Genomic DNA, 27,076 nt, shown 5'->3' on the forward strand with positions numbered 1-27,076 from the left:
CTCAACTGGGTTTTCCTTGAAACTAGGCTTAGTTTGTTATCATGAAAGCTTCGGCCATTCACAGATTATTCTAAAATTTAATCCCAAAATTTCATGTAGATCTAAGAGCAGTAACATTAGCTGAAACAAGCCCGGTTTTAAATCTATTTTGATAACATACTGTTTTAAATTTTTTTTTGTTTTTTATCTACTGTTTTTAATCTACTTTGATAACATACTGTTTTACAAAAAAAATCCCACATCTAAACCACGCGTATGTAAAACATCACTCCTGAGTAACGCGGTTTAAATTCTTCTTAAAGTATAAACTAATCACAAGAACACAGGTGAGTGGTGGCACTGGGATGGAAGGGCCCGTGAATTCAGCAGGATTTAACAGAGAGGTAGGAAATACCTTTGCCGCATGAATTTACCTCAGCCACCGATGCCCACGCCTTGCTCTCCAGGGTGTTTTAAACGTTTCCAGCTATGGAGCTCAACCTTATTTATATTTAAAAATAAAATAAAATAAAATAAAATAAAATAAAATAAAATAAAATAAAACAAAACAAAATAAAATAAAACAATAAAATAAAATAAAATAAATAAAATAAAATAAAATCACGTCGTTCCCGGAGCTGACGCCCCGACCCTCCTGACCGAACACACCGGGGGCCTCAGCCCCGCCGGCGGCCGGCGCTGAGGGGGCGCGGGGAGCCGCCCGCCATCACCTGCCCCTCCGGCCCTCGCTGAGGGGCCCCGGGGCTCCCCCCCCCGCCCCCCGCCATTGCTTCCCCGCTCCGGCACCGCTGAGGGCGAAAGGAACCCCTCCCGCCTTCCCCGGGCTCGCCGGCGGCACAGGTAAACTCAACCCGCGGCCTCCGCCCCGCCGCGACCCACGCCGGACCGCACCCGCCCCGGCCGCCGCTCGGCCCGGCACGAGTTTCCGGTGGGAACTTTGTGCCGCAGCGTTTCCCTTCCCCCTGCTGGGCCCGGCGGCGGCGGGCGGTGCGCGGCCCATGCAGTCGCGGGTGCTGTGCCTGGGCGGCGGGGCCGGGGGTCCCGCTGCGCGCAGGGTCCGCCTGCTCCTGCGGCAGGTGCTGGGCGGCGGCGCGGCGGCGGGGCCGGGCCGCCTGGAGGTCCGGGCGCTGCTGCACGGCTCAGGTAACGACACCCCCACCCCCCCGGGCCTCCATTACAGCCTGGCTCCCCTCAGCCAACCCCCCCCCCAGGCCCTGACAGCGGGCCCGGGGGAAGGCGGGCAGCCCCGCGCTCCCCTCAGCCAGGCGGCCCCGGGGGAGGCCTGGGAGGCCAGGTTACCACCTTAGGGGCTGGTGGTTTGGCCACTTGGCGCTACCGCTCTAGTTTCTTCTTATGCTCGTGAGCACTGCAGGCGAGGAGAGGGCGGAGTGCGGTCACAGGCTTGCAGGGGACGCTTAGGGCGTCTGTCCGTAGCTTCTCTTCCAAAATGTTTCACCGGCAGCGAAGCAAGGAGCAGCCCCGCAGCCTGTACCTGTGAGAACGGCCCTTCTCCGTCGAGCAGCTTATTACCATCTTGCGATGCTTCCTGCTTCTGCATTGCATGGGTTTGCCCTGCTGAGGCAGAGCCATATCCATGTCAGGGGTTGCCAAGGCTGATGCGTGTTTGAGCGTGCCAGCAGCGTGCGGTAATGAGATAGGGGGTTGACCTTGAGCTTGCATGTGCTAGGAGGGATGACCTGAACTGTCCTGGAATATCCTCTGGTGACCTTTGAGGCAGATGACAGGCCTGCGCAGAGCAGAAGTGGTGTTTAGAAACCATGACATATGCCAGTGGTAGCTGGCAGTTTTCTGGATAAAGGCCAAAAGCAACAAAGCTACTAAATACAGAGCGGGTGATCAGCAGCTGTGAATTAAGGAGACAGAATGACAGCAAGTGATTCTGATGGTGGGGTACTCACTAAAGCTCTTAATTACACCCCTTTAATACCATTTATTTATTTATTTGTTATCCATGTATGAGTTGACTGGTTCATTTCTTTAAATATATGTTTGGCTTCTCAAAGGTTTCCTAAGAAGAAAGCCTTTGAGGAATGGATAACCAGAAAATTCCTTCAAGAATTTTTGAATAGAAAATATTTTATTTGTGAAAAGTACTAAAAAAAATGGGGATATTTATATTGAAGCAAATAGGAATAAAAGGGAACAGTTAACAATGTATGAAACAAGCACCTAAAGAAGGTAGCTCAACAATTTTCAGCTCTTTGTTGGGTAGGGTAACCTTAAGAAAAACAAAAAATCCAGGAAAATGAAACAGTAACAAATGCAGTATTACTAAAAATACTTCATAATTTCCATGTGCTGTGGAATGTAACTGAGTGTAACTTAGCAATATGCATTAATACACTGTAGATGTATATGAATAATAGCAGTATTCCCAGTTACAGTCAATGGTGGTAATAGTTTTGATAGAAAGATTCAAATCTCAAAGCTCTAGACAATCTTCTAGTTCCTTAAAGGCAGGCTGAGAGATAATAGTAGGGATACTTGCCCTCTCGGCACCCGAGACATTCATTATAGTGCTTCCTGTGATCCTGTGATTTTGGGACCTAGACATTAGGAATACTATTTACTATTCGGTTTTTGTTGGGTTTTTAAAATTAATGTTATTTTAAAGATGCAGGCCCTATCACTCCTTTGAGGTTACTGAAGTTACAAAGGTCTAAAATTTTGCATGCAATATGTGTTTTTACTATTTCTACGCAGCTGCTGTAATTACAGGTCTTGTTTTAAGCAGTATTGAGGTTGTGTGTCTCCTCCCTACTGATAAAGAAAATATTTCTAAAAAGGCTGGACACTGTTAACAGTCAGCTAAACAGCAAATTGTTGTCTACCCAGTAATCTGGATCTGACATGCCTGCCAGATAAGATTTACTGCCTATGACGGTATTTTTTAAGTGTGAGGGAGAAACTTGCCTGATTTTGTCCTGTTATATGTGAAGGACCATGCTTAGCTTTTCAGCTCTGCCTTTGTAATTTGACTATGGCTTCCTGGTGCACTGGGGGCTGTGGAGGAACTGCTAGAGCTATCTAGTGATAAAGCTTAAGAGAAATCTCAAAGTGAAAGACAGAGGAACTCAGAGACTAACAGGTAATGGGAATATCTAGGAAGGTTTTGGGTTTGCACAACTGATTTAGTGAGGGAAACTTAATTTACAGTAAAAAATGTTGTGGAAGGATGACTGTCAAATTAATGCAGGCTTCATGTTTCCTTCCAGAAGACTGAAAAGAATCAAGTTTTTGTAGACTGCGGAGTTACTTGTGATTATTATTTTAAACACAGTATAACCTGAACAAAATGAGGTTCTACGTAACTCAGTTCACTGATGTTTAATTGTTTGCATCTCTCTGTATGCAATACTAAGGTTTTGGAAAAATCTGATGGAATACACTATCAGAGACACTTAAAGGGGTTAGCGGGAACAAATGCCAAATTTGGTGAAAACTGTAGAGTTGGAAAAATAAAAGTCATTGCCAGTCAGATAGTACAGGCAAAGGAAGGTCTCTTGTGTGCTTTGCTGCTCAACGTACATGAAACAGCTTATACTTTATCACTTTTGTAGACCAAAATACTTACTAGCTTCATTCACTGTTTTCTATAGCTGTCTGTCCAGGTTCACTTCCTATGCTTTCCAAGACTTGGTCAGTCCCAGTTCCTAATCAAACCCATGTTTAAAGCCTAAAAGATCTCAATACATAGAAGAGTATCTGCTGAGTATAACACAGTCAGTTGTGAAAATTGTATCAAACTTCAGAATCCTGTAATGTTAGTCATCAGTGTAGGATCAGTTAGGATCTAAGTGATTGTGGTAAAAATTTATAATCGGAAAGCAGAATATGAAGGGGACTATGTGTTTAGAAGGATTTTGGGTGGGGCTTTTTGCAGGTCTATCATTGTCCAAAGACTAAAGAACTGGTTAATGATGGATGTAAATGCCTTCCAGTACATTCCCTTTTTCGACTTTACCTGTGTTGTTATCTTGTTGAAGTTCACAGGTTGACAGTTGGGAGTGTGGCAAAACCTATTTAAGAGACTTCATTCTGTTGTCTTTCTCTTAACATCACTGCTATTGTTCATTGCCTCCGTAGTTATACTTGGGGGGCTGCATTGTGGTGACTGAAACGATTCCAGTGATTTGATTTATGGCGAGGCCTTACAAACAGCTGTTGCGTCAGCACAACTGAAAAAAACAGCAAATGGAGATGAGACTTTTCGAAGCCAGTTGTGAAAGTTTGCAGAGTTGTGCCTGGGTTATTTCAAATTACTCCAACATTTAAGAGACAAAAGGTTGGTGGCAAAAAAAATAGTGTCTTTTACTAGACATGCTGATATAGCTGGAAGGAAGGGATGAGCTGTCAGGCAGATAAGCCTCTGTATGCTCTTTGGTAGGGTTTTACCGTTGTTCCCATGAGTAGATGTCGGTAAATAGCTTCTGAGTTTAATATCTGGCAGTTGTTCAATATTTAAATTTTCATATTTTGCAAGTGTTATAGTCCTGATATGTGTTGATGTGTTCTGCAAGTCCTGCCCATTTCAATACATAAGGATGTGGTTGAACCTGCTTGGCAAACTCAGGGATTCAGGACAGTTGCGTAGGAATAGTGAATTTTAAAGCTGCTTTGTCTATTTTGCTTATCTTTTCAGTAAGTGGGAAGTTTTAAAAAACAATTCTATTGATTTTCAGTTGTAGTTTCTTTTTAGTTGGAGTACATTATTGAAATTTTACTAACGTATTTGATACCTAAGATCAGTTTGGAGGAGACTGATATTCTGGCTTTTCTGCGCTGAGCAAACCGTACTTCAGGAGTCTTCATACAGTTTTAAAACACTCTGAGATGATTTTTCACATAAGTAGCACTGTCCACAGAAGATTTGAAAGGGAACACTGGGGATGTGGTGGGCATCTGTTACCCTATGACTAAGAGGAGGTAGTGGATATCGCTTTCTACAGTCAGCTAGCAGAAACCTCCCACTCATGGGCCCTCATGCTCGTGGGGGATTTCAACCATCCAGATATCTGCTAGGAGGTCAATCTGGCATTGTGCATGTGCTCTTGGTAGTTTCTAGACTGCATTGGTAAAAATTTTGGAACGCAGATGCCGGAGAGCCTGATCAGGGGTAACTTCACTTCATCTGCTGCTCACAAGTTGGGAAGAACTGTGGATGGTTTGGTCATAGATGGCAGCCTGGATTGCAGTGACCCTGACGTTACTGACCTGTGGTTCTGGAGGAAGGCTGGGAAGTTGGCATCAGAATTAAGATCCTGTACTTAAGGACTACAGTCTTTCACTTATTCAGGAGATCAGTAGGTAGAATCCTTTGGATCACAGCCATGAAGAAAAAAGGTGCCCAGGAGGGCTTGACAATTTTAAAAGAAAATGTAACGGCGGCTTATGAATGAACCATTCCACAGTGCAGGAAGATTTGCTATTTCAGCAGGAGGCCTGCTTGGCCAAGCAGGAAACTTCTCAACTAAAATGCAAAAAGGGGGCATACAAAATGGGGAAATAAGGACAGACGACAGAAGAGCAGTATAAAAGTGTTATTTGGTATGCAGGGACAAAACCCCTACTGTCTGACATACTGCAGATCTTTGGGACCTTGAAAACTTGAGGACTAGCCTAACAGAAACCTCAAAAAGTTTAAGAAGGAGAAGTATGAAGTTCTGCTGCTGGACTTAAGTGTTGCAGTGTGTCACTACAGGCTAGTGAGGGACTGGCAGAGTAGCAGCTTTGTTGAAAAGACTGGTGTGTTGCAGTGGGTATCTGGATGAATATAAGAACACCTGGTAACAAATAATGTGAACCACAGACTGGGCTACATTAGGAGGGGCGTGGGCAGTGATAAAGGGAGGGTTCATCTCTAGAAAGCACTGATGAGGCTCTGCCTGGAATGCTGTGTGCAGTTTTGGGTTCCCTCATTCTGAGGAGTAAATGAGACACTGATGGAGTCCACTTGAGAGCTACCAACATTGTTAGGGGCCTGGAGAAGCTGAAGGAACTGGGCTTGTTTGGTTTGCAAGGAGAGGCCTAAGGGAGGAGAAATCTGTTGATAACTTATAGTTACAAAACTTAAGTCTAACTCAAATAGTGGTACATAATATATCAAGAGGTAGTCATCACAAGTTGAGGCTTGGGATGTTCAGACTGGACAGTAGGACAAACCTTTTTACTAGGAAAGTAGTGCAGCAGGGGAAGAGATTGGCTAGAAAGGCTTTGGAACATCCATCTTTGAAGGCTTTTGAGATTCAGCCAGCCAGAGCCACAGCTCATCAGATCATGTCTTGGTGGTAAGCTGATATTGAGCATGAAGTTGGAGAAGATGACCAGTATTTTGAAAGTATTTTGGTAATTAATAAAGTGGGAAGCTAGCACTTCTTTGGTGTGGTAAGTGTATTGCTAAGAGACATGCTGAAATTTATATATCAGGTCTATGTGAGATCATAATTTAAAACTGACTTCTCACATCATAACGGTTTTGTAATTGATCATCATCAGACTCTCTACCTTCAGGGTATGCTATTGGCCTAAACAAAAAATAGTGCTCTGCTAAGAAATGGTTGTAAGCTTCCTACATGACTGGATGTCAGATAAGATTGCATGTTTATGTTGTTGATCTACTAATGCAGAAAAATGGAGGAAAAGGTTTCCTTCCTGGAATAAATACCAAGATTTTGTTTTAATCGTACTTTGGTCTTTTAACCAATGAAGAGAATCATTAGCCTAAAGTAGACAACTGAAAAATCAAGCATTAGCTTCAAAACTGAAAATTAAAAAAGAAATAGAAGGTTTAACGATAATATTGAGTAGAAATTGAGTAATATTCAAATTTTATGTTGGAAGCCATTACTTTAGTTTCTTAGAGGGAAGGACTTTCTTTTGCTCATTAAAAAAAGTGAGTTAAGTGGATTTTTTTGCTTAGATTGAAGATGGGTTTTTCTGTGTAAACATCCAACTATTTCAGTTGGCAGCAGCTGAGCTCCACCTCATCTGTATGTGGAGGCAGCAGTGGTCAAGGAGCAAACCTAGTGAGTGCAGGGAATGGGTTTCTGTCCTCATACTCCTGCCTGTGGGAGGCTGCCAGTACTGTTATAAGATGCAGAATAGGGTACAGTGTTTCCCAGTGACTGTGTGTAATATTTGCAGCCATGAAGATGGCCAGTAAGAACTGAGAGAAATAAGTAAATTACGGAGGTAAGGCTCTTTTTTTTTTTTTTTTTTTTTTTTTTTTTTTTTTTTTTGTTAGGAAAGTTGAGGAAAATGGAAAAACAAATCCTGGAAAGTGTAATTTCTGTTTCTTCAAAATAAGTTATCTCTTCAAGGATGAGGGCTGACACACTTTTCTATGTCCTTATGGAAATGTGCTGGATAAGTATCAGTTAAAAGTGTCTTGTTTGTTTTTCAACCTTTCCTTCACATTAGAATGAAACTAAGACCTGAAAGTATTCATTTGAATATAATGTAGATTTTGAACTTTCCTCTAACAGGTGTGATCTTATCACACAGAAATTAATGTTAGAAGAGCTTAGCACCTTCACAGTTTTAATATACTCGCTGTTACTAGCTTTTGAGACCAGATGGATGGTCTGTGTACAACTGATTGTGTAATATACTAAAATGACTTGGTATGTGTTAATCTCACATAAATTGAGGACTAAAGAGGCCAAGAGGCAATAATTTTAGCCACCTAAAAGTTCAACATTCCTGAAGCTTCATTGCAGTGTCTTACAAACCCCCTGATAATATAAAAATTTACTCATGAGATTGGAACTGTTTCTGTTGTGCACTCAATAAACTAAACACATATATAGATCTGTGCACAGTGTTTCTTTCACCGTAGAATTTCTTTATTTAAAAATAGCTATGTCAAATTTATTAATTTCTTTCTTTTTTCTTAATGTGTTATTTCACCAAAAATATGTTGAATAAAACTTCTTTCTGCTTCTTACGTTCTTAAATTGTGGTTGAGATGCAATCTGTTTATCTTCAGATATGACCAGTGTTGTAAATAATTTAAACCTCAATGGCTTTTTCTTCTCACCATATGAAAAACATTTCTTCTCACCACGGGAAAAACGGTAGGATTAGGGAATAGTCTCCTCTTGGGAGGGGGAGAGGATAGTTGGTGTGATACTAGCTTTTAAATGGAAGACCAGTCAAAGGTGCCAAGCGCACAATAAAGCTGCATCTTCAAGAAGCCTTTTTACTGAGATTATAACATAGAAGCATCCACAGTGGGTCAAAGCAAAGGTCCATCGAGCTCTGCTATTCTGTGTTGGAGAATGGTTGAGTTGGAGATGCAGGGGGAGAGTAAAAGCCCAGGGTGTTCATGCAGGGGTGCCCTGCCGAAGTGCTCTCCCAGCCTCCGGCTGCCTCTTCTGCAGCTGCGGGGCTTGGAGCTGGAGGCCGTGCCTTTCTGTTCAGTCGCCCTCAGGGGACTGAGTGGAAGAAACAGGCCTGCTCACCTGAAGAGCCGTTGTCAGGTATCATAAAAAGCAGATGTAGGTATTAATATAGTTTTCTGTCTAAAACGTAGCTCTAAAGAAGAGAGCGTGTCAGATTCCGTGCATTGCAGTTAATGGCTACCTGCATGTGCGGATTGCCGTGTTGGCAGAGGTGCAATTCACACCTGTCTACTCCAGATGCAGCAGAAAGAGCTGGTTGCATGTATTGAGGCTGTTTCTTCTTGCATGTATCTTCTTGTTTCAGAGAGTCTATTCAGTGTCCTGTTATTGAGTCATGATCTTTATGTGCTGCCAATTTCTGACCCATTTTGCATGGGCTCTTAAATAACCTGCTTTGTCTGTGTGTTGTCTGCCCCCTGAACGGGATGTCCCCCTTACCTTTTGGATTCTGGCTTATTTGGCACATGTTTTGTTTCAGTAGCCATATCTCTTTGTGTACATCAGGCATTGCTCATATCCCACTGTTTTCCCCAAAGACTCTGGTATCCATGATTACTGTTTTCTGTGTGGGAGATAAGAAACCAGGGGCACATCCTCACTGATTGCCTAAGCAAGCCTGATACATGCTACTAAGTCTCAATTGCAAAACTCCACGTGTATAGCTTTTGTCCACAGTAGTGTGGTAGTAGCTTGTGACATGGGTATTCATGAGCTATTCCATAATTTGCAGTGGAGTCAAATAATTTGCAATATATGTTCTCAAATTAGGGGTCTTGCTGATTTAACACCACCATTTTACTAAGCAGGCCATTGTCAATTCTTTGCTAGCTGGTGAAAAATTGGAAAGAGCCTGACTGGTGTGACATCTCTGTTCAAAGAGTTTGGAAATGCAGTGGAAATGGAGTAACCAAACATGAGATTTTAAACAAGTAAAGAAGAAACAAATGAGACAAGAAAATGTAGCCCAGGTGGAAGTGTGTGATAAGATTGGTGGGCTAATCTCCTCTGTGCTTATTTAGCTAGGAAAATAGACTCTGCTGTCTTGGTTTATTGTTGCTTAAACTTCTATTAAATACTGCTATTATTTTTGCTTTTTGGACAGATGCAAGCTGGAGGCAACATTTGTCTCCAGGCAGCAACAAACTGTTTAAAGCTGTATGCCCTGACTGTATGCTAGGGATTTTGTGTGCTCAGGTCTCTCCACATATTGCTTATAGTTCCCTCCCAGCCCATTTTTCATGAAAGTTTGTGGGAACCATTGTTGGCTGGAATATTTGTGGAATTTTTGGACATGATTAGATGTTTTGATCAAGGGTTAGCATGTTATGGACTGACATAAATACCACCAGAAGAGATGCATTTTCCAATTTTTTCCTGGACCAAACTCTGTTGTGGGTTTTGGGTATTTTAGGGAGCAGAGTAAATCACCTACGGCTTTTCAGTATTGTGCCAATAAAGTAGGTAATTAAAATACTCTCCTGTAGATAATATCATCATTCCAGTGTATTGAAAAAGTCTGACACCTTGTTGTTTTGGCATCTTGTCCCTAATGTGTTTTGGAAAACTGTATACATGAAGGAGTATTTACAACTTGAGCTGAGGTGGTTTAAGCTAGGAACTAATTAGTCATATACTCTTGTCTCATTGCATGTTTGCTGGGGAATGGTGAGAAAATAAACTGGCACTAATTTCCTAAGGATATATCAGGCCACCTGCTTTTTTAGAATGTTAAAATTCTTACTAGCTGAGCTAATGAGGTGTCAACATTTGCAGGAAGCAGTGGGCTCCTAGGATGTTTTCATCAACTTTGGAGGCATTTTGGTCAATCCTTTAGCTGTTTCCCAGTGAGAAAGAGTGATTGGAGCTGCAGCAGAAGACAGGGAAAGAGAGATGAAGCTTAGGCAGTAAAGTAGTTTTTCTTACTTTAGAGAAGTGGGCAAAACCCTGGGAGAGCCAAAGGCTAGATTTTACTCCATGCAGTGATTGTGTCTGTTATCCAGTGACTCTTCAATTTAAGATATGTAGCAGTTCCCAGAATGGGGATGAGGCCCCTAAGGTGTTGCCGGACTTTCTTTTGGAGTGAGTTTGAATGCTTCAGGCTGAAGAGGGCACAGTACTCTTCAGTGTCTTTGAACTGCAAATTCAATAAGGACAAGAAATGAGCTAAAGCCCTAGACTCCTGCCTCATCCTTAGTTTAGCTCCTGCTCTGAGACCATTCCACTTCTTGGCTCCTGCAAAGATCTGCCAGAGAAGGGTGTGTAGCTCTTGCAGGGTGGGTGGAAACTGCTTGTCCTTAGGACCAGGGATGAACCTTTGGCCACCTTTTATTTGGCAGCACTGCTGTTGCCTAAATCTCCCACTTTCTGGCAAGCCATTGAAGCACTGTATTATTGCATAAAATGTGGGAACAACCACCAGCTTACCACCTTCTGCCAATATGTTAAGGAAAAAATGGGGGGCTGTTTTTTGGACTTCAGGAGCAACATAAAGACCCATGTTCAGGCATGTATGTCAGACTGTGAATCCCTGAGACTTTCAGTCTCAGCATTCTTGTTAAGCCCTTAAATTTGGGAGGAAATGAGCTATAATCCTGTCTTCACTGCTTCCTGTTTGTTGCTGTAGGTGATTCTCCTCTGACGGCTTCTATAAATCTAGTCCTAAATGTGTAACCTTTCCCGTGGATTGTATGAGTCATGACAGAACCTGGGGATTCTCAGTCCTGTGAGATGAGCAGTAACATCTGGGTATGCTGGAAGAGAACCGCATTTGAGTGCAAAACTAGTCACTTCTGACTGAAAAGAGAGCTGCTGGCTCTGTGGGAGGAATTTTAGTTGACTCTGCTAATTTGGACAAGCTTCCTTTTAAGCATCTCACTCTGGTTCCAGCATCTCACTCTGGTTCCAGCATCTCACTCTGGTTCCAGCATCTCACTCTGGTTCCAGCATTGGTTTTCGGAACTCTTTGGCTCCTTATTTGGTGCTGGAGGAAGGCAACCATAGACAGGGTCCTCTTGGGTGGTGTAGGACAAGATGCAGATCTACAAAAGAATTTTTAGAGTTGAATCTTGTTTGTGGGCTATGTAATTTCCACATCTCGTTGCTGAGAAAAGCACAAGCACAAGAAACAGTTCCAAAACTTGGCCTCAGTTCATGGAAAGGTAATGTAATCAGAGTGCTGTGGCAAAACTGCACCTCTGTGCAGCAGTCTTATTCCAGTAATCCTCTCCATCCTCACGCATGTACTACAGTGCCTGTTGGGCAGCAAAGGTGGTATTATCTTCGGCAACAGTAATGGAAAAAACATAATTTTACTAGAGTCATCTTAGTTTCACGATCTTAATACTTGTGACCTTATTTGCATGACCCAGATGGTCTTTTGAAAAAAATAAACTTTGTTACCAATCTGCAGCTCATTTTCTTGGCTTCACAGGTTTTGGGTGTTGTGTTGTTTTTCTGTGTGACCACCTCTGCCTTGGTGCTCACCCATTTCCTGGCTGCAAACTAGATTTCACTTTTGATTTTCATGAGAAAGTACGCAGGGCATGCCCTGCAATTTAATTCAAGCCTGTGGTTACATAAAGACAGATAAGACAGGCAGGTCCTAGTAAGAGACCTGTAGATGAAATAGACAGGTGCTTTCATTTTGGTGAAATCCAGAGCAAGAAATGCTTGAGACCTCTCAAACCTTGGAAGAGTGCTAGCTTCTGCAGCCGTACAGTCAGAGAGTGCAGAAAGGGCCTACTGACATGAACATGTCATTTTCTACCTCAAACAGTTACTCCTTCAGGCTACTTGAAAACTCAGGAAAATCCTCACCCCTACAGGTGTTTCTCGCTGCTAGTTCTGCAGACAGACAAGATAAAGATACCATTTCAGTAAATCAGTGGTGGTAGCTGGGAATGGGGTTCTACAGTGAGCTTGAATTCCATAGCTTCCAACAAAGGAAGTAGTTATGGTTATAACAACAGCAACAAAAGAAAAAAAGTCAAGGAATGTTAATTAAATGTAAATTGTTCTGGTACCTGATCTATTGAAAAGCAGCAGAACCTATAAACCGATAGTTCTCACAGTAGAGGCTGCTTTGTGAACACAAACTGCCTTAACACAGCAGGCCTGTTATTTAAACTTTAATATAAGGACATTAAGCACTTAAAAAGTATCTGGGAACTAAAAGACTTCTTTTCTCTTTTTTTAGGTGATACTGTCACTATTGGAGATGTGTCTTTTAAACTCAAAACACCGAAGAACCCAGAACTTGTTCCACAGAACTACAGTAAGATTCTGCTTTCCTTCTGAATGAGTTTCAAGGCTTTATTCAAAAAACTTTTACTTGCTCAAGTCACCCCGCTGACTTTACTGAAGTTATCTAAGAAATGTTTTGAAAAAGCATGCAATTTGAGGAAGGCTATCTTTGCTGAGTTCTTTACTGTATCTATGGTTAAGCTGGTTGTATAGACATCTCTTTACTTTGAATGTAACTTGTCCCATTGGTCAGTGGGACAGTAAAAGGATCATTGGTGTATGTTGAAATATTTTGTTCAAAAGGGGCCTTATCCAGCAGTTACTTCTAAAAATAATACTGTAATCTCAAAATGTTCACTCATAAAACTGTGGCAGTTTAAAATTATCATTCAATTGCAATATGATTACATGTCCTAGGAGCTTTCTGCTGTATGGCAGATGTATGATGTTTAGTATTCCCAGATTGTCACGTTATTGTTGTCAGCAAACATACAGATCTTTGTAATCCATCAAGTTAATGAATTAAATTGCATAGTGATAAAAAATGCTATCAAATACTTACAAAAGACACAGCCAACTATGCACATTAACAGTGTGCATACATGTACCTACAATTAATTCACATTATGTTTTGATACCTTTTAAAAATGCCATGGATTTGCAGCCATCCATGTTTCCTGTTTGTTTGTTGAGAATGCATGCTTCCTGAGCTTTTCCTTTTTCACTGTGAATCAGCAAGTGAATCATGTTTTCACTGTGGAATTTCCTAGGACTGTACAGGCCAACTATTTCTTGAGGATCCAAAATTATCAGTTACCATTTGTTCAGCACTTTCATATGTAGCCTGCTAGATGTCCAAAATTTTAATTAAATAAACCCCACCAACAACTGATTTTTCCACCCAGATAAATTTTCAGACCAAAACCAAGCACACATGGCATTCTAAAGGGGTATGTAAGTCTTATACTACACTTAGACAGGGCCAAACATTGAGAACTCTTTGTGACCGTCGTTGCTGGGCTTGCAAGGTTCTACAGCTGGAAACTGAGTGTAGTCATTCACTTCAAGTGAATTTGCTTTCCAACATGTCTAAATTCATTCTGTGTATTTTTACTTTTGTAGCAGACACCAAGAAAACTACTGGGGCGCTTGTTTGTTTGTTTTGGTTTTTTTTTTTTTTTTTTTGCTTTGTTTATTCTTTTAGAAGGATGGCATTGATAATATCAACAGTGGACTTGCTACTGCACAGCTGGCAGGATGGCAATCTCACTGCTGAGAGATCCTGAGGGCAAGAGGGATGTTACAAGTGTACAGAGAGTGCTACTGCTACTGGTACAGTATCAGTGTGAAGGTTTATATTGTTGCACTCTTAGGCAATAGTGCTTCAGTTCATCAGACAGGCTTTAGTTGACCCTCCTTGAGCAGCAGGGTTGGAGAAGATGACATCTAGAGGTCCCTTCCAATCTCAACAATTCTGTGTTTCCTGATTTTGTAGTAACTGTGGGATAGTAGACCTGTGTTGCTACTGACATGTTTAGATTACTGTTTCTTAACTCTATTCTGATATGCAATATTTCTTCTGAAACATTTGTTCTTCAAGGGGAGGAGCAGGAATCATAGCATATTTTGGGTTGGAAGGGACCATTAAAGGTTGTCTAGTCCAACCCCCCTGCAGTGAGCAGAGACATCTTGGACTTGATTGGGTTACTCAGAGAGCAGTGTAGAAAGGAAGATTTTGTTTGCTTTCAGTCTTTGACTAGTGTGAAGTCTGACGGTAGTCTCGTAGGCCAGATCACTGATCTGCATCTGGATTGTGAGCTGCTTAATTCCCATACTTCAGTAGGCTTCACAATGTGATGCTTTCCTACCAGGTGATCTAAGGTACCAAAGATATCCAGTGCCATGTGTCAGCCCTTGCTGTTACGGGGTAGCCCATGAGGAAAGGGTTTCTGGTTTAGACTTTAATAACACTTCCCATACCTTCTGAGTTCCCTGGGAATGTGGCCAAACAGTTGAGAACTAGTGCTCTGTATTATTACTTTTTATAGCTTCTTAAATGATAGATTTTTGCTTTTCACCATTTATTTTGTGTGCCTATTTTCTCATTTTGATAATGAAGTAAAGACATCAGTTGTTGATGTTAATGACCAATGTGATCTGTTTCACTTATTTACATTCCTTGTAGATTGTTTTGCTTTCTGGTTTTCCGTGCTGTACCAAATGTGTTAATTTTAACAATGCCTCCCTGCCTTCCACTCTTCTATACCATGCCAGTCACTATTACATGTTTTGGTCAATCTGCACTTTTTGGTGAGATAAATGTTAGCTCTGAGTTGCTGTAACAGCGTGTCTTTCCATTCTTTGGACTGGGAAGATAAGAATTATGAAAACCTTTGGTAGAACCAAAGAATCGGAGATTTTTCTAGTTAATTATTATAAGAAGGAAAAAGTGGTTGAAAACTAATCTGATAGCAGAAAAGTTATTAAACATGGAACTGTACAGAATGATGAGAGATTTGCTAAAATCTAATCTAACAGTACAACTAAAAGTAATGTTTAGCACATATTAGGTGTATTATTAGTTGTGTCTTTTTTTTTAATGACTGAAAGGAGCCTTTGTCATGTTTGGGATATTGTTCATTAGTATTCATGTACTTACAGTAGGATTATTTAAGGTATAAAATTTCGCTTATAAACATAAATATTAAATCAGTTAAAATTAAGTAAGGTAGAATACTTACGTATTTAGTAGCAGAAAATAGATTTCAAATGCTTGAGTACAATTTCTTTGTATATTTAAATTTAGGAAATTTTTTTATCCTTTAGTTCTTAAGTTTTGTGGTTATGTTACTATGGAGAACAAAGTTATATTCCTTTAGTGAAACTAAGTGATTGTATTGGCTTCATGTCAATTATGTCCCCTTTGTGAGGCATTTAGAGAGTATGTGCATTACTTAACACATTCTTTCTTGGTTTAAGAGTACTTTTTGTTTTTCTCTGTGAATGCTGTAGATACAAGATGTTTTGATGTAAAGTAGATTGACATAATTTCATATATATACTAATCTATAAACTGAAATGTTATATATTTTGAAATTTTATTGTAGTAACTAATACTAAATTTAAATGACCAAGATACTTACCTGATTTCTTTTAAATTAAGACTAGAAATAATTTGCTCACCCACTTAAGTGGGAAATATCCCTGGAAAGGTCTCAGACATTGTAATGTTTGCAGTGGAGTAGGAACTAAGAGGAGGGAATTGAAGCAGCTACAGTTAATTTACTAGTATTGCATATGATACTGTTTTCTAGCTCATCATTTGTGTAGAATAGAATGTTTCTGCTTTTGTTATTCTGCCGGGTAAAAGCCATGTTAAAATGCAGTGATGTCAAAAGTGCTTATCTATAATTTACAGCAAATTTTAGGGATGTTATAAGTTATTCTAGACTCAGCATTATTGTTCTAGGCGTAAAAATAGCCTTAAAAATCTGAAAAAAAATACTGCAACACAATAAGGATTGTAAATGTATTAAGTGCCTGCAAAACTTTACCTTTGTCGTTTTGTCACATAATTAGTACCAAAGTATTTAATTCTGTGTATTACCAAATTAAACTGTTTTTTTAAGTCCTATATTGAACCTTGTTACATTTTGCAGAAATTTATAGGATAGATTACCTTATGTTTTCATGTCTTTGCTTTTCAGGTTTTGTGCTAGATACCTAGCAAGTTCTGTATGATGTACTCCATTTTGTGTGTTAATGTAAAATATTAATTTGTTTTACTGTTGTTGGCAAATGGCTTTTTCTTGGAAGATGATAATTAAAGGTACATAAAATAAGAATTGTTCTTGTTTTTCTTTTTATAAGTGACAAGTAAAAATGAGTCATACACAAGGGAATTTTGTTAATGGGATTTCTGTCATAACTGTGTCTGACACATTCTATAAAGAGGGCACTTATTTTTTCACTGCTTGTTCTTCTATCAGTAAAAATAAAACCTACATTTTTTAAATCTCACTGTGCCTAAAAAGCACAATGGTTTCTTTAATTATACTTTGAAGAAACTTTGTACGGCTTTCCATGGTAGTTTAGATCCAAAATTGAATTGTGAGAATGCACATTCGTTTTTATTTTTATGTTGAGTTCATGTCAGTGCACTGTTTTTGTTAATGGTTTCTGGAAATTTTATGGAAATTACAGTGTACCTGATATTTCATGTATTTATTAATCTTGACAAAACAGTTCCTAACATAGCTCTTCCAGGACACTTTGTTCAATGACAGCAAATCCTTGTTAAGACAGGAAAAGGGATGTTCTCTTACAGCACCACGTTGGCTCTGCTTTTCTCTGAAGGTGCAAGTGCATTTGGGAGTTTGGCTGTAGTCATGTTACATGCAACTTCATTGAATTGTGGCAGATTAATTTCAAACAGCGTGTGATTTTGTGCCTGTGTCATGTGTGATGAAGTGATGTGCATGTATACAAGGGGTTAAATGATAAATGCTGCTAGTTTTGTCAGTTGAGATATATGGAAGACTAATTATCGTGGGGAACTGAATATCGTGGGGAACAGAAGGATTGTGCGTATAATAATGAATACCAAAAGAAGTAGCACTAAAGTGATTTCTTTGCTTGAAAGGGAATTGTTTTAATGTTGAGGAAAATGGAGTTATTTCTCTGTAGTGGCTTCAGTGGTGCCAGCAGTTCCTGTTATTTATTCTTCATCTGAAAGATCACTATTGCCTTAACAACTGTAACATACCTCTGTGTCCTTCTCCCAGAATGGCACGCACCATGTGTTGAAGCAGGGAGAAGTGTGTATGTTCAGTTATTGCTCAAAGTAGGAAAGTAGGGTCAGATTTGCACTGGAATGTGTGTTCGTTCTTCTTTCTGTTAACCTTCAAACTTAGAGTGTCAGAGTGCCACACATTACGGAGACAGGTTGTGTTGCAGCATGACTAATTTTGTGGTAATAAAGGCTTTTGTTACTACATTTCTTCTTTCCTGTCCTAAGAAAAGATGTCTGTTCTCAGAGATAGTGATTTTGAGTTTTCATGTGGGCTTGCCAACTGATCTGCTACTTGGCTGTTACCACCTAATCCAAAATCCGAAATAGTAGGTTTTTTTTGTCAGTAGAGCTCTGAATGTTTTACACCATTATCCCCATTTTGTCTATGCAGAGAGTGAGGCACAGGGAGACACAGGGACATGGAAACCTACAGTGAAGGTCTGGATGGAGCTCAGGGAGCTGTTTCACTGTTCCTTGTGCCTCAAGGCGGGGTCAGCTGAATCTAAACTGCTCCTGAGAGATGTTTGTCCTCTTTGTCCTTCACATGTTCTGGTGACATAGATTCCAGAACCTCTCTGCATACTTTGCTCCACTAATTAGTGATTCTTTTGTGAAAAAAGCTTTTTCTGATGCCTCATTTAGATTTTTTGGGACACACTTTTAGTTCCTTGGGGCTTGTTCTATCTAGCATAATGATCATGTACAGATAACTTCTTTCTTCACTCTGATTGTGTCTTGCATATTGGAAAACAGTTATTATGATTTTCAGTCATTTATTTTCTATATTGAATTCTATTTTCTCTTGATAATTCTTCTTGCTCTTTTCTAGAATCTTTCAAACTTTTCAGTGCTGGACTGAGATGTTGCACTCAAAAGCAGACACAATATGTCCCTCCAGCTGGAGTCTGAGCTACAGATAACTAACTGCTCTGGCTGTGTATTTCCCTATGAGTTGTACATCCAGCTAAGAATAGTTTCATTTATTCCATGTTTATATGTCACTAAGAGAAACTTAATCTTCTGAATCCCATTAAGGGCTCCTTCCAGAAAGCTATTTGGTTTTACATGTTTCCTTTATTCTCTTTTCATTTATACTCACATGGAGAAATACAGTTTACCTATGTGGATCTTACACCTTCCTGTGAAGCAAGCGACTCAGAGGAACTAATGATAAATGAGTTTACGGTCTCATGCAAGAAGTTACTTCCCCCTTTCTAAGCCCCTGCAAAGACTCAGAACTTGTTTCCTTACCATGGCAAGAACAAAAATTTTTGGAATGAAGACTGTTTCCATGAAAAATTTATGAGGAGAAATAGTATTCCAGTTAAAACTGCCTGTGATGTAACCACATTATGAGAATTTGAAAACTCCTTGAGCTCTATGCATTAGCATAAAATTGGAAGAGCAGTAATGTTATACTTGCAAAGTGCTAAATGAAAGCAGCTGAAAGCAGGCCACATAGCAGTGCCTCCCTCTAAACCTTGGCCATGCTGCTGCCTTCACTATGTCCTGGGCAATTCACAATTCCTTCATTGTCCCCCAGTGTGAACAACCTATGAAATAAGTCTGTGAAATAAGTCTGTGAGCTCAGGTTTTTGCTAACAATTTACCTTCTTATATTGTGTTTGTTTTTAGACAGAGACTTCCCTCTTTCTCCCCTTCTTCATAGACTCATAGAATGGTTTGGATTGGAAAGGACCTTTAAATATCTAGTTCCATCCCCCCTGCCATGGGCAGACACAATTCCCACTACATAAGTTTATTCGAACCCCCATCCAACCTGGCCTTGAACACTTCCAGGGGGGCGCATCCCAAGGTTTCTGGACAACCTGTTTCAGTGTCTCACCACCCACACAGTGAAGAATTTTTTCCTTCTATCTAACCTAAATCTACCCACTCTCAGCTTAAAACATTACCCCTTGTCCTATCACTGCACTCCCTGATAAAGAGTCCCTCCCCATCTTCCCTTGTAGGCCCCCTTTAAGTACTGGAAGGCCACTAGAACATCTCCCTGGAGCCTTCTCTTCTCCAGGCTGAGCAACCCCAACTCCCTGAGCCTGTCCTCATAAGGGAGGTGTTCCGTCCCTCTGACCATTTTCGTGGCCTTCTCTGGACCTGCTCCAACAGATCCATGTCCTTCTTATGTTGGGGGCCCCAGAGCTGAACACAGTAATCCAGGTGGGGTCTCATGAGAGCAGAGTACAGGGGGAGAATTACTTCCCATGACCTGCTGGTCACGCTTCTCTTGATGCAGCCCAGGACATGGTTGGCTTTCTGGGCTGCAAGTGCATGTTGATGGCTCATAGTCAGTTTTCTACCCACCAATACCCCCAAGTCCTTCTCTGCAGGGCTTCTCTCAATCCACTCATCTCCCAGACTGTATTTGTGCTTGGGATTGCCTCAAATCATGTGCAGGAACTTGCACTTGGCCTTGTTGAACTTCATGAGGTTTGCAAGGGACCACCTCTCCAGCCTGTCCAGGTCCCTCTGGATGGCATCCCTGCCCTCCAGCGTGTCAACTGCACCACGCAGCTTGGTGTCGTCGGCAATCTTGCTGAGGGTGCACTCAATCCCATTGTCTGTGTCATCAACAAATATGTTAAACAGGGTCATTCCCAGTACCAGCCCCTGGGGAGCACCACTCATCACTGGTCTCCACTTGGACATCAGGCAGTTGACTGCAACTCTTTGAGTGCGACCATCCAGCCAATTCCTTGTCCACCGACTGGTCCATCCATCAAATCCTTGTCTTTTCAATTTAGAGACGAGGTTGTTGTATGGGACAGTGTCAAACGCTTTGCACAAGTCTAGGTAGATAACACCAGTTGCTCTTCCCTTGCCCACCAACATTGTAACACTGTTGTAGGATGCCACCAGGTTTGTCAGGCACGATTTGCCCCCAGTGAAGCCTTGTGGGCTGTCACCAATCACCTCCTTATTTTCCGTGTGCCTTAGCACAGCTTCCAGGAGGATCTGCTCCATGGTCTTTCTGGGCCAGTCAGAGGTGAGACTGACTGGCCTGTAGTTCCTTGAGTCTTCTTTTTTTTCCCTTTTTAAAAATGGAGGATGTGTTTCCATTTTTCCAGTCAGTGGAAACTTCACCACAGTGCCACAACTTCTCAAATTTGATGAATAGTAGCTTAGACACTTCATCTGCCAGTTCCCTCAGGACCTGCTGATGCATCTCATCAGGTCTCATCAACTTGTGTACCTTCAGTTTCCCTAGGTGGTCTCCAACCTGATCTTCTCCTACACTGGGTGGTTCTTCATTCTCCCAGTTCTCACCTTTGCCTTCTGCATCTTGGGTGGTGTGGCTGGAGCACTTGCTGGTGAAGACTGAGACAAAAAAGTCATTGGGTGCCTCAGCCTCCTCCATGTCCTGGGTAACCAGGTCTCCCATTTCCTTTGGGAGAGGGCCCACATTTTACCTAGTCTTCCTTTTATCACCGACGTATCTATAGAAGGCTTTTTTTGTTGTCCTTGACATCCCTGACCAGATTTAATTCTATCAGGGCTTTGGCCTTCCTAACCTGATCCCTTGCTGCTCAGACAATTTCTCTGTATTCCTCCCAGGGTATTTGTCCTTGCTACCACCCTCTCTAGGCTTCCTTTTTGTGCTTGAGTTTGTCCAGGAGCTCCTTGTCCATCCATGCAGGCCTCCTGGCATTTTTGCCTGACTTCCTCTCTGTTGGGAGGCATCGCTCCTGAACCTGGGGGAGGTGATCCTTCTTCCTCAACCATATTTTACGACAGTCTCCCCCTGTGCTGGATGTACTGCAAACTGCCATGGAAAGCTAAAGGTCCCCCTTGGTACTCGGACGAGAGGTAGATCTTTTTCCCTTCATGATCTTTTGCCTCCCCTGATAAAAGGAGCCATTCTCTGTCTCTGAACATTCACTGGAGAAAACTTTCAGGGTATGCAGAGGTCTTATTTTGTTCTGTTGAAAATTCTATATATTTATGTCTTCTGAGTACCTGTTGGTTGTTATGTGATTGACCAAACTAGACTCATATAGGGACATGAGTTCTAATGTATTTTGTACCACATCTGGAATAGATATTCTTGGGAATCAGTTCATTTAACTATCTGTCTCTGAACAGTGGTAAGAGGTAGGTGTCTCCTTCATTTATGGGATTTCTTCTGTAGGTGGGACACAAGGGCTTGCCAGCAGATACTCTCTGCTATCTCCAGCGAGTCTTACGGCTTCAGTGAGTGTAGCATGTGCCAAGATTTCAAGTATGAGCGAACTGGAAAATTTCCGAGGCTAGCATAGCCATTTTAGTCTTGGTTTTATCAAAAGCTGATTTGTGGATCAAACAAGAGCAGCTGCTGCATTTGCTTCAAAAATCTATCTACAACATTTTCTTCTCATCTTATTTGGGGAATTCTCCATTCAGCTTCAACTGCTCACTTTACAAAGTGTTTGCGCAGATTCTGCTAGGTGTTGTCCTACTTATCACATTTTACAAAGCAATGGAATGCAATTTCTTTCACTGGCCATCCTTGATACACAGGAATAGCAAACTGTAGCACCGACTACTCTCCTGCATGTGCCAGATGGTGTCTTTGAGAATACACTGTAGAGGCTTCCTACGCACCATCCTGCAGATTAAGAATACAGGGCCAGCTACTCAACTACTGCAAATCAGCAGAGTGCCACTAAACAGATTGTGCAAACCCAGTTTGCGTTAGATGCTATCTGACTCATGGGATAATTAATAAAAATTGCTGTAATATACATGCTGATGCTTTTTACAGCTAATTCTCCGTGTCTTCTAAATGTCATAGAAAATTATTATCTGATGCTTATAGTAAAGTTAATGTACTTTGAGCAGGGAGGAATTTTTTCAAGTAATGTTAAAGAAAACATAAAAGCTTTGCAATGCAGATACCATTGTACAAGTAGTCTAAATACACAGAAGTAATATACCAGATAATTTGTATGTGAATCTGAAGTTCCTTTTGAAAAGCATACTCTGCTTTGGAAACAGTTTATGCTGCATAGACTGCATGTACAAAGAAAATTTTATATTCTTCTGATTTTTAGAAGCACATAACTGGGAAACTGAAGTAGGCTTAATGTCTGGAGCGATGCACAGCTATTACATGTTAGAATAGAAGGAACTGACAAGTGGAAGCTGCTGTCATGACAGTTCACCTCAGGGAATGCTTGCTTTGGATTGTTGGCATTATTTGTAACAGGCCTCCTCCTTTGAGTGAGTTTGCAGATGATCAGTGTGCTGACTTTGTGATTGAAAACATGTATTACAATTGATCCAGCTGTAATCTGTATGTGAGGAGAATGATGTGAATGGTGAAGCAATGAAACCATTTTCTAGGAAATGTATCAGTAAAGAATTATGTCTTTCATGTCCTTTTCTCAAAAAAAAACCAAAGTTAGGAAATTTGAGGAGATTTTTAAAAGTTATATTTTTCATACTAATATTTCAGAGTAAATTTGGGTTGTTTAAACACAATGCTGAGAATATAAGTGCCGTGAAATTCCTTAAGGTTTGCAGGGGGATCATGTTCCTAAGATTTTAGATTTTTTTGAATGCTGTACACTCATGTTCTCTTTTACATGACAGTTTTTCTTGCAGATGCTGCTGCATGTTCTTAAATCTTGTTTCTATTTATAGCACCACTTTTAAGTCTGACCCAAGTTTTTTCTTGAGACTGTCCTAAAAATAAAAAAGATAGCTATACATACTAATGTGAATTACACCAGAGGCATCTGTAGTCATGCTGTGTCAAAGCTGATTTTGCCTTGCTTCTATTGCATTACTTCTGACGTGAGAGAATTCAGTGTTTCAGCAAGATTTCCAAGCATATTTGTCCACCTTAAATAACTCTTTTTTTGAGAACAGCTATTATTAAAATACACTGGAGGCACATTGGCAACTTCATACAACAGGTAGAAATAATAATGAATGTGGCCTCCATGAGATCTCTGTCTTGCAATTTTAATGGTACCTTTAATAGAATACATTTAATTTGTGTGGTGCTTTTCGAATTACCATACCTGTCCACTAGTAAGTTTGGACAGAGCAGTTCTTCTGGTTTGATGTATTACCCTTTATTTCCCAAAGACTATATGTAATAGGAACGTTCTTGAATTTTCTTGAAAATCTCATAGGAACATTATTTTCTGTGAGGAATTTATTTGCATTTGACCTGATGTGCGTGGTACGTGGGATGTGCATTGCTTTTGGAAAACAGTATTGCAGCGAAGAAGAAGAAAATAGTATTACATTCATATGATCATATCATACCATATATGAAAACTAATCCTGGGCACGCTAATAAGAGTTGTTTAAAAAACAAAACAAAAGGCAAACCTGAAATGTTTATTTACAATTAATCTAACAATCCTAATGCATAGATTGCTTACCTGCATGTTTTTGCTATTCCTGTGCATATTGGTGGTAAGGATTTAGTAGATTTCTCTGGAAGTGGAAGGTGCTTTCAGATGTTTTTCCTGAGTGCCAGACCAAATCGTTCAGTTAAATTTTTTGATAAAGTTTTTCTTAGCCACTTTTATGCTTGAAAAATCTTCCTTCCATCTCATATAGTAATTTAATACTGTTTCTATGGTCTTACAAAAAAGGAATTTTAATTCTGGTATACAAAGATTCAGCAGTGAACTGAAACTCCTCAGAACCAAAGGGTACTATTGCTTACCATCCTTAACTCTGCCCCGCACATACTGTCTTCACTGTTTTAGGAAAGCTGATGTAGAACTGAGGCTTGTTTTTTAAAATTTTGGCTACCAATTGCAACCAGTAATCACACTGAAAAAAGGTAAATAACCAAGTATTAATTTGAAGATTTCATCACCTCTTGCTCCTCTCTTACTGCACTTCATCATCCCAGATGCCACCCTTGAGGCTCCAGCATCAAACCCCATCACCAGTCTTGTGAGATTCTTCTGAAAGTAACCATATACATACATGCATACATAAATGTCCCTCTTGGGTTGCTCGTGTTCTCCTTCTCCTTCTGCACTAGTGCTTTTTGCTTGTGAGGGGTATGTGAAGGAGTATGCTGGGGATAGAGTGATGTACAGCATCAGGAACAGTGGCCCTCCTTCCATGTGTGCTTTCTGCATGCTTTCCAGTGCTGCCAACATTTGTATACATGTGGTAAAGGTTTTAGTTTAATTATAATCAGGTTATTGCTTTTTTTAAATAATAAGGTTATGGTATTTTTAATAGAAATAAGTGGATCTGCTTTGAGTTGTTGTTTATTATGATTTTGGAAGCTGCGTGGTATTGATGTAGTGATATTGCAAAGTTTGCATTTCCCTGATAACATAAATGTGGTTTATTGTGTCAAAATGTAAACAAGAATGCAGTTGTATTTTAAGAAAATAACAAATTAAACATGTCCCTGAACATTAATCTTGGTCTGATGCAAGCACGGTGTTTTATTTTTTTTAAGTTCATGATGCACAGAAGCATTGAGATATAGGCTGGATAAATATTTTACAAATTATTAATAACATATCTGTATTGCATTAACTGATGCTGAGAAGTACACTCAAAATTGGGTAATAAAAAAGTCTTTGCATTGATCAGTTTAATATGAAAGGAGAATCAACAGCATTTTTTTTTTCTGTTTTTACTTGTGTTTTTTTTTTTTTTTTTTTTGAAGCATGAAGTTGGGCAGAGAAAAAGGCAATGGGTGAACTAAGTATATAAATTTATATGTAAATTAAGTAGTGTAATAGAAATTCTGTGTGGATTTCCCTGCTTTTCAGCTATCCAGCTTTAGGGCCATGCATCTTTCTGTCTGTTTTATTTTTGGACATAAGAACAAAAAAATGTGTGAATGCCCAGGTAGCTAATACTTTTCAAAATTAAATAATGTCTTCTTACCTTTGTGTTTCAAAGTGACAGATTCTTTGACCCAGTCTGTAGTCCACCATTTAAGATGGATAATGCAGAAAGATCTTCTTGGCCAAGATGTCTTTCTTATTGGTCCTCCTGGTCCTCTCCGGCGATCTATTGCCATGCAATATCTGGTAAGTATGTTGGTTTAAATACTTGGAGGTATAGTCATTAATGTCAGTCATTCCTCTGCTGTCCAAATGGTAAAAGGTAGTCTGAGAAAATCTTACAGCATGCTACTTAGGAGGTAAATAAGTTTTAAAGTTCAATTTTTGTTATAGATGAACAGAAAGTACAGACATTTTAATACGTGTTTTTCTGCTTAAACTCCAGGGGGAAAAAAAAGAGTTGGAAAACTGTGCTACCATATGCTATCACAAATGGAGAAACAGTTTGTTCTAGGCATTATGTATGTTAGAAGATTAAGATATCTGCCTACTGTTACAGACAACAAATCGTTTTTGCTTCGTTATATAAAAAAAGAAATGAAGGAAAAGATTTGGGAGAGGAGTGTTCTGAGTAACATTTGGGAACAGTTATCGTGAGTGATTAGAAAGAGTAGATGTGTGTATGATCCTCTCTATGGAATGTGGGAAGGACTTGCCTACGTCCATCTGCGTGAACCGTGGCAGCACCATGTGCAAAATTTCACATTTAAATTGTCAGTGCCCTTAAGCGATCAGGAAGAGAGGGTTGTTTGCTCCAAAAGATGATGCGGGTAGGCCTTTGTCTGCTATGAGTTCTGTCTAGAGTCTTGTTGGGCAGAAGGATCGCAAATGGAAGTATATAAACAATTGTCATAAAGATCAGCCATTCCTTTAAAAATCAAAAGATACTAATTGAAAGACTAATTGAAAGCTGGAAATTTTGAACTTTGGGAAGGAGGGCAAAGATTTCTTAATTCGGCAAACCAGATATGCTACTTGAGAGCTCAACATGTTCCTTAAAATAAATGAGAAGAGTTTGGTATAACATACAAAGAGGACTTAGGAAATGCCTGATACTCATGCGTGGGACGTAGGATGTGTGTTGTTATTTATACCACTGTTTGAATGTACCTGAGCTATATTAGAAAGACTGCAGCTTACTGTTTCAGAGCCGTGCCAAACAATTGCGTGAAAGCTGGTCTTTGTGTGTGAGTTGATAAGATGCTGTGGTCCCTTTAATGAATCTGTGTAGACCCAGAAAAATTTTATCTGCTCTTGCTGAAAGCTACTACTGTGTGTTCATACACAGGGCTAATTGTTGAAGAAAACTTTCCTGTATTTCTCCTTTTGTTTTTTTCCTTTAATTATAAGAAAGTACAATTATATCTACACGCTGCATAAAGAAATTAGTGGCTTTGTAACCAATAGGCACTGAAAAAGTGGAAAGGAAATAATTTTCATGGGTTTTAATATCTTTGCTTGATTTTTTCATACAACTACAGTTAAAAGCTGCCTCCTAAGAGAGATCTGTTAAATATATCATGCCTTTAATTGAGGGATAAGGGCTAAGAGCATTTCAGGATGAATCTATTTCCTAGCAGTGATAACCCAGATATGGAAGTAGCAGGAACATCAGGTTTAAATACATGGGGGATTCTTTTTTTCCTTTAAGATAGAAAATTCTAAATATATCTTGCATTGAATCAAAACAAACAAAACAATAATCCAAGAGTTCTCATTTTTTAAATAGTCTATAATTTTACAGATGCAGACAGCATCTCATGATGTTAAAGGGATAAGAG

General features: G+C 40.1%; 1 protein-coding gene across 3 annotated transcripts in view; it reads left to right on the top strand.

The window, feature by feature from the left end:
* Positions 1-768: 768 nt before the first annotated feature.
* The window catches only part of VWA8 (von Willebrand factor A domain containing 8), a 194,830-nt gene continuing 168,522 nt past the window's right edge, over positions 769-27,076 (top strand). For 2 of the 3 annotated variants that reach the window (XM_042805819.1, XM_042805821.1), the window contains exons 1-3: positions 940-1,143; positions 12,619-12,696; positions 25,351-25,481. In XM_042805819.1, the coding sequence (XP_042661753.1) occupies positions 999-1,143; positions 12,619-12,696; positions 25,351-25,481 (354 nt within the window). In that variant the 5' untranslated portion in view covers positions 940-998. Of the gene's footprint in view, positions 841-939; positions 1,144-12,618; positions 12,697-25,350; positions 25,482-27,076 lie in introns of those variants that run through there. The other variant, XM_042805822.1, reaches the window with a different exon arrangement.

The sequence above is a fragment of the Tyto alba genome, unplaced genomic scaffold (genome assembly GCF_018691265.1).
Source record: "Tyto alba isolate M040663 unplaced genomic scaffold, T.alba_DEE_v4.0 Super-Scaffold_45, whole genome shotgun sequence".
In the NCBI taxonomy this organism is placed as follows: Eukaryota; Metazoa; Chordata; class Aves; order Strigiformes; family Tytonidae; genus Tyto; species Tyto alba.